General features: G+C 45.2%; 1 protein-coding gene across 5 annotated transcripts in view; it reads left to right on the forward strand.

Moving 5' to 3' along the window:
* CDK19 (cyclin dependent kinase 19) overlaps positions 1–12,672 on the forward strand; it is a 276,135-nt gene that overhangs the window by 88,608 nt on the left and 174,855 nt on the right. The window contains exon 3 of one of the 5 annotated variants that reach the window (XM_033936300.1): positions 4,894–4,973. The exons of the other annotated variants lie outside the window; for them this stretch is intronic. Coding sequence (XP_033792191.1) covers positions 4,894–4,973 — 80 coding nt within the window. The remainder of the gene's footprint in view (positions 1–4,893; positions 4,974–12,672) is intronic. 5 annotated transcript variants of the gene reach the window in all.

The raw sequence follows: 12,672 nt of genomic DNA on the forward strand, positions 1-12,672 counted from the left end.
GTTTTTTTTTTTTGTTTTTTTTCAAAAACAACCATTATAATCTCCCTTTTGTTTTTCCCTTTTATGTTTTTTCTTCTCTTCTATCAAAAATTGTAACTATTCCCCCTCTTAACCACACATGTCTTGTATGTTTTACCCACAAAATTATTTTTAAACTTATGTTTACACTCAGTTTATTAAGTGTGTTAAATTTTAACTAACAACAAATTTGTTTTTATGTCACCATTAATATTGTGCTTGTTTCATTTATTAATATATGTTAATATTATTGTACATCGCCTAGCAATTTAAATAGGCGATTCATCAAGAATAAATAAACTTGAAACTTGATATCAGCCCATTGGCTGCCCATAACCAAACATTGCATTTTCAAAGGCATAGTGTTGGCTTATAAATCCCTCTACAACATGACACACAAATACTTCTCAGATAAATTTCCTCTCTCTACCCCAAAGAGAACACTATGCTTCCAAGATGAAATATGTCTACACACACCATCAGGACACTCCCTTCGACTCCAGAAAGCCTGGCAACAATCCTATTCACATTTCTTACCAGATAAAAGACCTGAATGGTCCATCCAGTCTGCCCATCTGAGCTCACTCCAGCCTATCCAACCGTCCAGTTGTTTGCAGGATATCAACTGTAAAGTCTGGCCAGTAACGTTCTCATATTCCAAGTTAGTGGAGTTCCCATTGATGCCCTACCCAGCCCATCCTACACCAAATCACTATATATGGGACACAAACATAGTAAATGATGGCAGATAAAGACCCAAGTGGTCCATTCTGTCTGCCTAACCATACATGCTCCATAAATTAATTTAGTTTAAATGGTCCTTTTACTTAGATATTTCTGGGCCAGAAACCCAGAGCCCTGCCCAGTAGTGTGCTTAGGTTCCATCTACTGGAGTCTCCATCAAAGCTCACTCCAGCCCATCTTAACCATCCCAGCCATCGAAACCCTCCCCAGCCTGTCCTCAACTGAATGTTCATATATGTGTCACAGGCCATGCAAGCCTGCCCAGTACTGGTCTTAGTTCCTTCAATATATACCCATTATTTTCTGATTAGAGATCCTCTGTGTTCATCCCACGCTTGTTTGAACTATATCACTGTTTTCTTCTCTACCACCTCCCTCGGGAGTGCATTCTATGCATCAACCACACTCCATAAAGAAGAATTTCCTAATATTACTCTTGAATCTACTATCCCAGAACCTCAAATTATGCCCTCTGGTTTTACCATTTTCCTTTCTCTGGAATAGATTTGTTCTATGTTAATACCTTTCAAGTATTTGAATGTCTGAATCATATCTCCCCTGTCCCTCCTTTCCTCTATGGTATACATATTCAGGGTTTACTGTCTGTCAAAGTCTTCTGGCACAGACCTCCTACCATTTTCGTCATCTTCCTCTGGACCGCTTCAAGTCTTTTTATGTCCTTCGCCAGATATAGTCTCCAAAATTGAACACAGTACTCCAAGTGGGGCCTCACCATCAACCTATACAGGGTGCCACCCACCCGGACCTCTGTTGGGTAGCTGTAGTGCCGACATATGTGTGCCACTCTAGAGGGAGAATCGCCCCTCAGGGTGAGAACGCCAAAACTGCACAAGTCAGGTTCAATACAAAACTCAAACAGAATATGAAGATAGGCTAGCCAGGGAAGCACGAAAAGAATATGAAGAGAGGTTAGCCAGGGAAGCACGAAATTTCAAACCGTTCTTCAGATATGTTAAAGGGAAGCAGCTGGCAAGGGAGGAAGTCGGACCGCTGGATGACGGAGATAGGAAAGGAGTGGTGAAGGAAGAAAAAGAAGTGGCGCATAGACTAAACACATTCTTTTCGTCAATCTCTAATCCTAAATATTCTGGACTATTGCAACATCCGCTACCTCCCCTGCCCTGCAATAATGATTAAACAACTACAAACAATTCAAAATACAGCTTGAGACTCATCTACTCATTGAAGAAACATGACCACATTACTGAGGCATACATCGATTCACATTGGCTTCCAATCTAGGAAAAATACAATTTAAATTCTATTGTATACTATTTAAAACTATAAATGGAGACAGCACAATCTACCTACACAATCGCCTCATCCAAACTACCTCTACCAGGCATAGAAAAACACACACCCATTCACATACCCCCCAAAGAAGTAAAATGGAAAAAACTATACGACGGCCTACTAGCCACTCAAGCAGCAAAAATAGATAACCAAATCTCCAACTTATTGATAACAACCCCAGACTAGAAGATGTTCAGAAAGGAAATAAAAACTATACTCTTCAAGAAATCCCTGAATAAAGCTTAATACCATGAATACCTCCTTTTACCATCCCCTCCCTAACCCCTGATCCTACTTAACCCTCTCTTGGAAACGATCTCTGATCTAACTTTTTAACCCTTCTTCCATAACTCTTTTTGTAATCTGCTTTGAACCGAAAGGTAATGGCGGAATAGAAATCTGTAATGTAATGTAATATTTACAAAAGAGGATGCATCCAACGTGCCGGAACCTAAAAAAATCTTTGAACGAGATCAAGCAGAAAAAATTAACATCCATGGAGGTAAGCCTTGAGGACGTACATAAGCAGATAGATAAATTAAAGACCGACAAATCTCTGGGCCCAGATGGAATCCACCCTAGGGTATTGAAAGAACTAAAGGAGGAAATAGCGGAACTACTACAGCAGGTTTGCAATCTATCCCTGAAAACAGGCGTGATCCCAGAGGATTGGAAGTAAATGTTATGCCCATCTTTAAAAAAGGATCGAGAGGTGACCCGGAGAACCACAGACCGGTAAGTTTGACTTTGGTTCCGGGGAAGATGGCGGAAGCGCTAATAAAAGACAGCATCGATGAGCATCAAAAAGGAATAAACTGATGAAAACAAGCCAACATGGCTTCTGCAAGGGAAGATCGTGCCAAACGAACTTATTGCACTTCTTCAAAGGAATTAACAAACGAATGGACAAAGGGGACCCCATAGACATCATATACTTAGATTTCCAAAAAGCCTTTGACAAGGTACCCCATAAACGCCTACTATGGAAACTGAAGAACCATGAGGTGGAAGGAGACGTACATAGATGGATCAAAAATTGGTTGGTGGATAGGAAGCAAAGGGTAGGAGTGAAGGGCCACTACTCTGACTGGAGGAGGGTCACGAGTGGTGTTCCGCAGGGGTTGGTTCTCGGACCGCTGCTGTTTAATGTATTTATAAATGAGCTAGAAACAGGGACGAAGTGCGAAATAATAAAATTCGCAGATGACACCAAACTATTTAGTGGAGTTGGGACTAAAGAGGACTGTGAGGATTTACAAAGGGACCTGAATAAACTAGAAGAGTGGGCGACGAGATGGCAGATGAAGTTTAATGTAGAGAAATGTAAAGTCTTGTATTTAGGAAACAGAAATCCGAAGTACAGCTATACGATGGGAGGGCTGGTAATGGGTGAAAGTACCCTAGAAAAGGACTTGGGGGGTAATAGTGGACAAGACAATAAAGCCGTTGGCACAGTGCGCAGCGGTTCAAAGCGGATTACAAAAAGAGTTATGGAAGAAGGGTTACAACGTTAGATCAGAGAAGGTTTCCAAGAGAGGGAAAAGTAGGATCTGGGGTTAGGGAGGGGATGGTAAGAGGGGGGTTAAGCTTTATCATGGTATTAAGATTTATTAAGGGATTTCTTGAAGAGTATAGTTTTTATTTCCTTTCTGAACATCTTGTAGTCTGGGGTTGTTGTCAATAGGTTGGAGACTTGGTTGTCTATCTTCGCTGCCTGAGTAGCCAGTAGTCCGTTGTATAGTATTTTCTGTTTTACTTCTTTGATTGGGGGGTGATGAATGCCTCAGTAATGTGATCATGTTTTTTCAATGAATAGACGAGTCTCAGAGCTGTATTCTGAATTGTCTGTAGTTGTTTAATCATTATTGCAGGGCAAGGCAGGAGAGCCAAAAGATCGCTCCTGCTCCGTGCACCGGATGATTACGTGGGACCCGAAAGGAACACGGGGAAGGTGGAATCAGCCAGCGGCCTCAAACTTAACAGGAGGGCAGGATAATCGCTCTTGCTCCATGCACCGGATGGCTACGTGGGACCCGAAAGGTACATGGAAGAGGTGGGAGGGAGATGTGGCTGTCCAATTTTGGCAGGCACAGGAGGCAGAAGGGATTCCTCCTGTCTCACCTACCACGAGACCACTGAGGAATGCGCGAGGGAGGCGGGGGTGGTGGATTTGGCCGGAACGGGCGGGGATGGGTAGGCGATGGCCCAAATATAAGCTGAGACCCCCATTTTTGGGCCTTTTTTTTGCCCCAAAATCTCGGCTTATATTTGAGTATATACGGTAAATCTAAATCAATAAATCTGCTCAGATTCTCAATAATTCTGTTTTAGCGACGTAGATTGTCGTCCTGGACTGTATAAAGGAGGAAAATATCATCTGCATAAGAGAGAATGTGATCCTGATGGAACCGGATTGATATCCTGTTGCCCAAGGCCTGCAAGTAGACATTAAACAGGGAAGGAGATAGTGGGGCGCCTTGTGGCCTTCCAGTTTTGGGCTCTCTTGCCCCTCTTCCATACTTCATATGATCTGTTCTAGGAATTCTGAAAACCATTTAAGTACCACTTCATGCATACCCAACTGGTTCAGTTTTAAAATTAGAAGCGAGTGGTCCACTATGTCAAATACAGCTGAAATGTCAAAGTATAGCAGAACCAACTGTCTGCCCTTCCTAAGATAGGATTTTGCCTTTGATGTTAGTTCTAGTAGGAGGGATTCTGTACTGTGTAGAGCTTAGGAATTGTGTTAATTGTGCACTAATGATATCTGACTGAGGCTAATAATTCCTAGCATCCTGTTTGCTTTATTTGCTGCAGCCACAAACTGGGCAGAAGATTTCAGCATAGTGTCTACAATGACACCCAAATCTTTTTCCTCAGGTGGACCCTATCATCAGGTAACTATGCTTTGGATTATTCTTCTTGACGTGCGTCACTTTGCATTTATCCACATTTAAATTTCATCTGCCATTGTGTACCCCGTCTTCCTGAATAGTTTCACAGTTCTCATGTGTTTTGACAACCCTGAATAGTTTTGTGTCATCTGCAAATTTAATCACTTCATTTGTCGTTCTAATGTCCAGATCGTTTATAAATATGTTAAATAGCACCGAACCCAGAGCTAGATATACAAAACACGGTCGTTAACACTGTGTGAGCCACTGTTGTCCAATTTTTTGGCTGACTTTAGAACAGAGATTGATGTTCCAACAAGTTTCCATGCGAATGATTTGCATGGAGGTTTGCCCTAATCCCGTCCGATCAGTCGCTGTGAGAGCAACTGACACATACGCAGAGGAAGCCTGAACAGCTGAGTGGCAGGGGAAGCCTCAAAGCAGCCTCCTGCCACTCAACTGTTGGTCCTTTTTCTTTTTTATTTAATGGCACAGATGTTGTGCATGTGTTACACAAGCACAATATTTGTCCCATTTAAAAAAAAAGAAAAGAAGAAAATCCCCTAATGATGGTCTCCCCCACTTATATCCCTCGACAAATGACCTCTGGTAAAAAAAATCAGCAGGAGTGATGTCCACTCCCTCCTGCCACTGTGAGCCTCCCCTGTACTAACTGCTCCCCCCCCAAGGACCCCTGGACTGACCCCTCCCCTTCCCTTTCCCAAAAATCGACAGGAGGGATGCCCACTCCCTCCTGCTGCTGCAAATGAACCCTGCCCTGCTATGCACCCCTCAACTGATCTCTGCCCTTCCTCGCATCCCTTCTTAAAAAACAATTGGCAGGAAGGATGCCCTTTCCCTCCTGCCACTCATCCCCAGCCCCCCTTGAACTACCCCCTAGCCTTCCCTGTACCTTAAAAATAGACAACAGCAGGAGGGATGTCCAGTCCCTCCTCTTCAGGCCCGCCACTGCATAATGGCAGGCCATCCACTTCCCAGTGCATCCTGGAATGCATGGGGAGACTAAGGTCCTGATTGGCTCAGATGCCTAAGGCCCCACCCCTTGTATCCCAGGATACAGAGGGAATAGTCTAAGGCCCTGATTGGCTTGGGCTCCTAAGGCCCTCCTAGGGCCCTCCTAAGCCATTCAGGCCCCTACCTGTATATCCCAGGATACACCGGGAAGGGGAAGGCCTGCCATTTTGCAGTGGTGGGCCTGGAGAGCAGGAGGGACTGGGCATCCCTCCTGCAGTTGTCTATTTTTAAGGTACGGGGGAGGTTTGAAGGGTGTGGGGCATAGATCAGGGGGGCTGGGAATGTCCAGGGAGCATCCGGTGGCAGGAGGGAGTGAACATCCCTCTTGCTAATTTTCGTGTGGAAGGGGAGTGAGGGAGGGGAGGGTTCATTTGGGGCAAGGCATGGCAAGGAGAGATCAGTGCGGGGGGGGCGGGGGTGATTCATGGCGGCAGGAGTGGGCTTCCCTCCTGCCAATTTTGGGAGGCGATTTGGGGTTCATTGGTTCTTCTGTATGTCTGTGGGATAGTGCTGCCCAATTCGCGATTCAAATCGATTCACCGATTCACTTTGAGTGAATCTATTCGAATCAATACGTTTTTAGAAAAAAATTGGCCTCCCGATTCGGTGACCAATCCTCCTCCTGCCTTCAGGAGCGGCAGCGCTGCCTTTTGCTGGCAGTCCACTGCCACTCCTGCTTTAGAATACCTGAAGGCAGGAGGAGGGTTGGTCACTGAATCGGGAGGTCGGGGGGGAGGGCCTGGAGCTGATGGTGGATCTCCAGTTTTACTTTAGCCTCTGATCTGAGTTGAAGTCACACACAGGTGGAGCACTGCATTGCGGGCACAGATTCGCCTTAGTGTAATAGGACAGAGGGGAGCCAGGAAGTAGCTCTGGAGAATCAGAACCTGGGATCCCCTCAGGAGACAAGTAACGGATTCCCCCCGAACTGGGCAGCACAGAAACTCTTTTCCCTGGCCCTGTTAGAGCGCTACTCCTTACCGCTGTAAGAAGACTTGAGGCGGTCCAGAGGAGGGCGACGAAAATGATAGGAGGCTTGCGCCAGAAGACGTATGAGGAGAGACTGGAAGCCCTGAATATGTATACCCTAGAGGAAAGGAGAGACAGGGGAGATATGATTCAGACGTTCAAATACTTGAAGGGTATTAACGTAGAACAAAATCTTTTTCAGAGAAAGGAAAATGGTAAAACCAGAGGACATAATTTGAGGTTGAGGGGTGATAGATTCAAGAGCAATGTTAGGAAATTCTACTTTATGGAGAAGGTGGTGGATGCCTGGAATGCGCTCCCGAGAGAGGTGGTGGAGAGTAAAACTGTGACTGAGTTCAAAGAAACGTGGGATGAACACAAAGGGTCTAGAATCTGAAAATAAGATTAAATATTGAACTAAGGCCAGTACTGGGCAGACTTGCACGGTTTGTGTCTGTATATGGCCGTTTGGTGGAGGATGGGCTGGGGAGGGCTTCAATGGCTGGGAGGGTGTATTACCGAGACTGGAGTAAGTCTTAACAGAGATTTCGGCAGTTGGAACCCAAGCACAGTACAGGGTAAAGCTTTGGATTCTTGCCCAGAAATAGCTAAGAAGAAAAAATTAAAAAATTTAAATTGAATCAGGTTGGGCAGACTGGATGGACCATTCGGGTCTTTATCTGCCGTCATCTACTATGTTACTATGTTACTATCTTGCAGCCTGGCTCCCTTCCTCTGCTACTGCACTTCCTCGGTCACTTCTTCATTTTGCACCCGGAGCTACCCGCAGCAACCTCAGCATTCTATTATTACTGTAAAAAGACTCGGCAAACTTCCCCCTCTGCCATAGCCGGCCAATAGGGAGGGAGAGTGAGGCGGGGAGAAGAGACAGGAAGAATCCTCCAGAGGGTAACTCATTGGTCTGTTGCTTACGATTGAACCTCGAGTGATTGGTGGAGGAAGGACTCAGCTGGCTCGGGATATACAGAGAAGTGGCAGCGGGGATTAAGGATGATCTTTGTGGGGTGTTCTGGGTTTCTTTTTGGTTTTCTGGTCTAGTGGTGTTTTGCCATTTTTTGGTTTGTTTCGGGGTTTTTTTCCCCAGTAATCTATTGTTTTTGGACCTGTGTTTCTAGCTGTTTCAATAGGAAATAATTTCTTAGTCTGCACCACTTTCAAACTCCCAAATCGTAATCGGTGAGTACTGATTGATATTATTATGATCCAAAAAGTCCAGGATAACCTGCTCCACCTTCTAAGAACCAGTAAAGGATCCCGTGGTAAACTATCATTCAGTTTCCAATAGCAGTCATCCACCCTCAGGGCATCCCAGCTCTTATCCATCCATATCGAGGCATGATTGGACCACCAATATCTTCAATTTGGGAATCAAGAAGCCTTCTCCCCATCCCTTATCCAGATATAGCATATCAATATGTGTATATACCCCATGAACCAGGGAAGAATAACCCTACCTCAACCAATGCTGCGACCTCCACCCGTCCACAATATTAAGAACTTCCACAAAATGCCTCAAGCGCTGCCTATCTGATTTGAGTCGATCCCAACCTAGCCCCGTAGAATCCCACCTAGAGTCAGCAACCAAATTAAAATCCCCTCCCACTATTATTGACCTTTCTTTACTAACAGTACTTTGCTAATAAATCATCAAAAAATTGTCCCTGCATAGAATTAGGAGCATATAGATTCACCATTGTCACCAAATCTCCATTAATCATCCCCAGCCAGATAACCCCAACGCACCCCCCTCATCTTTTCATTCCTGCTCCAGAGCTATCTTTAAATGTTTAGCAAACAAAATACCCACCCCAGCCTTCTTTCGTTCCTTCTTATTAGAAGCCCACTCTCTACTCGGGTACTCCATATATTGTATCAATTTGTCCCTAGATTTCATAAAATGTGTCTCTTGCACAAAACTGATATCACTCCTTAATCTCTTCAACTCTTTCAATAACAATTGACATTTATGGGGCATATTAAGACCTTTGACACTGAAACTTCCCACTCTCAGTTTACCACCCCCTATGACTCTTGATAACAAACCCAGTACATTCTCCCCTCTCCCACCAATCCCAGAACCTCCCACAGAGAACCATGCTGTTACCCTCCCCCCACTTTCCTCTCTCCGCAACCAAATCCCCAACCCCCCTCCCCATTCCCAACTCCACCCCTCACCTCCAAACCCTCTACCTCATTCTCATAATCCCCTCCATGACTTTGTGTGACCCCACCAAATCTCTTTTCCCATCCACTTCCCCCTCCAATCATGTCATTCAAACACAACTTTCGCTTCCCCCCTACACGTAAGTCCCCTCTCAACCATCCACAAGCATACTCAGAATCATAAACAGAAAGGTCCATAAAACTTCAGTTTCCAAATAAGACCTAAAACAACCAGATAAAGAAACTCCTCCACACTCTCCTCTCCTCCTCAGGTATCAGGACGATCCCCTCTGCCAGCAGTAGACTCCTTAGCATCACGACTCCAGGCCCCTGACTTTGGGAATGCGACGAACCTGCTCTCCATCGAAATTTCTCCAGTTTCTTGGCCACTTGTTTCCCCGGTGTATGATCCTCCGCACTCAGCAACCCTTCCTTCCAGAGCATCGCTCCTGCCTCCGCTACTGTGGTCACTCTTTTGTGGGTCCCATTAATGGTGATTAGAAGCCCAAATGGGAACAGCCAGCGGTACGTCACGTGGGCTCTATTCACAAAGGAAGGTAGGGGAGGGTGGGCAGACTAGATGGGCCATGGCCCTTATCTGCCGTCTATTTCTATGTTTCTATGTTTACCTGAAATTTTTCTACTTCAGGACTGCCACAATCGGGCAAAATTCCCTTCTTCTCTATAGTGTAATCGCAGACAGGTCCCGAAACACTTCCACATTGTGCGTCTTCCACGCAAAGGCCCCTAGGTCCCTGGCTTTCTGCACGAGTTTGTCTTTATCAGCAAAATTATGCAGACAGGCAATGATGTCTCTAGGGTAATCAGCTTTTTTGGGCCCCAGCATTCGAAGAGTCCTGTCCACCTTCAATACATAAGTATTGTCCTGATCTTCCCCCTCCGATGGAAAGAGGCAACTAAAAATCTCTTGCATTACTCTCAAGGAATCAGAGTATTCAGCCGTATCCAGCACACCTCAAATGCGCACATTGTTTCTTCATGACCTGTTCTCTAGGTCTTCCACTTTCACATAACAGTCCTACCACACTTAGATCCTGCATCACATCTTCTTCTTCATTGATTCGGTGCTCCGTATCCTCCATTCTCTCCAGAAGATCAGCAAAGTCCTGTTTGATTTCTTTTACTGCATACTTTATCCTCCCCTTCACTGCTGCCACCTCATTCTTGATATCACAAGCCCATAGCTGGAAGTCCACTTTCATGACTGCAGCCGAAGATTCCATGCACCTCAATCGCGGTGAGGCTCCCTGCTCCGATTCCTCCTCCAATGCACTCTCCCCAGACTCGCGCACGGACACACTGGAGGCCTCACGCACATGGTGTAGGCCACACTTCTCCGATCCTTTAGCAGTCGGTCTCCCCTTCTCGAATTTCTTTTTAGATGTCATTTTCCAACCTCACTCTTCTCCCGACGTCCAGAGCAACAACTCTGCGCACACACAAAACTCACAACCACAGTGGGAAGGAGGGCAATCGCTAAAAGAGGTCAGAGCTCACACTCTAACCCTCCATCTTGGTTGGTGACATCACTGAAAGTCCCACAATATTATTTTTCAATTGTTATAAGTTCTACCATAATTATATAGCCACTTAAATAGGGCATATTTTTAAATCATTCTGAAGTCTGAATATACCCACCTTGGGTTTTTTTTTAAATTAATAAAAGACTATTCATCGAGCTTATTTTTCTCCTTTTTGCATTATTTTACTCTTTATAGGATCCAGTCACTTTGAATCTGACCGACTACAGCTGAAACATCAATCTTTGGATGTAAAGTCTAACTACTATGCCACACTCTGAAGAGAGTGGGGCGTAGTGGTTAGAGCTACAGCCTCAGCACCCTTGGGTTCAAACCCCATGTTGCTCCTTGTGACCCTGGGCTAGATTTTCAAAAAAACCGCATAAAAAACTGATGGGTTGCTGTTGCAGCTATTATAGTAGTGATTTTAAAAAAGTGAGACATTCACCAAAAAACGCTCATGCAAATGAGGTTGTTGGAGAGTAGCGAATACTCTCCAAATTTGCATATGCCCATCGCTGGTTATAGTGATGGACATATTCACAGAATAAACAATCCCCCCCCCACAACAACAGCAGGATAAATGCCCAATCTCTCCCGCTGCCAACCGACACCTCCCCCCCCCCTCCGTGGCAGCGAGAAAGATGCCCAATGTCTCCTGCTGCTAACCAATACCCCCTCCAACTCCCCTTGGCAGTGGGAGAGATGCCCAATCTTTCCTGCCCAACCAACACAACTCTGCAGTGGGAAAGATGCCCAATCTCTCCCGCCACCAACCAAGACCCCCTAACTCCCCTTGGCAGCGGGAGAGTTGCCCATGCTCTCCCGCCACCACACAACCCCCCATGCCTCCGACTATCCTCACTCTCTCCCCCTTGCCTTATTTTTAGATGGCTGGCTGGAGGGATGCCTACTTCCTCTGGCCAGCTGGCCCGCTGTTTCAAAATGGCGGGCCTTCCTCTCCCCCAGATGCACCGGGGGGGGCTGAGGCTCTGATTGACACAGGCTGTTTAAGTCCCCTCCTATGGGTGGGGCCTTATGCGTCTAGGCCAATCAGAACCTCTGAGCCAATCAGAGCCTCAGAGGCTCTGATTGGCATAGACGCATAAGGCCCCACCCATAGGAGGGGACTTAAACACCATGTGCCAATCAGAGCCTCAGCCCCCCCCCCCCCCCGGTGCATCTGGGGAGAGGAAGGCCCGCCATTTTGAAGCAGCGGGCCAGCTGGCCAGAGGAAGTAGGCATCCCTGGCACAGTGCTGAGGGAGAAAGACTGTCTTGGAAACTTCTGAAAGCTAAGTTACTCAGAATTTCATATTCTGCTCTTAACACTACTTATGTTCAAGCTAACTGGGTTACCGGAAATTTAATAATCATTTCATATAATATTTGGCTCACATGTGCCTGCAAATTAATTTCCTTATTCAATTACTCAAATTTCTCATATTTTCTGTCCTTTTTATCAAAAGCCCATTTCATGATCCCTTAGGTGGTAAACTAGGAGGAAGGTATATCATACAATATCGGCAGTTCTCGATAATATATGTTATCCCAAGTCCGCATTCTGTCCAAGGTAGATAATCATCTAGACCAGTTTCTTCCCAGAGGGATTCCAAGGTGTGTTTCTTTGTTCCTATAGAATTTTTTTGTCTATTCTATTCAAAGCCCTTCTTAAGGTGTAATGCTACACCTTCACCCATTAGATCTATCTTTTAATTTGTACCCTGGTAGTACAGTGCATAGAGCACATAATTAAGTTGTTGAATCTATTAGCAAGATTGTGGTCAAAGCAACTAATGTAGCAGGGCTCCAAAGAGATTTGGAAAGTTCCTGGAGGAAAAGTCCATGAAAAAATTAACAGCATGGTAGATTTGGAAAATCCATTACCTGTTTCTAGTGATATGTGCTGAGTAAAGGCAATTGTCAGAGACAGAATATTGATCTAGGGTTGTCTCAGCATGATTTTTTTTCTTA

The sequence above is a fragment of the Geotrypetes seraphini genome, chromosome 3 (genome assembly GCF_902459505.1).
Source record: "Geotrypetes seraphini chromosome 3, aGeoSer1.1, whole genome shotgun sequence".
Classification (NCBI taxonomy): Eukaryota; Metazoa; Chordata; class Amphibia; order Gymnophiona; family Dermophiidae; genus Geotrypetes; species Geotrypetes seraphini.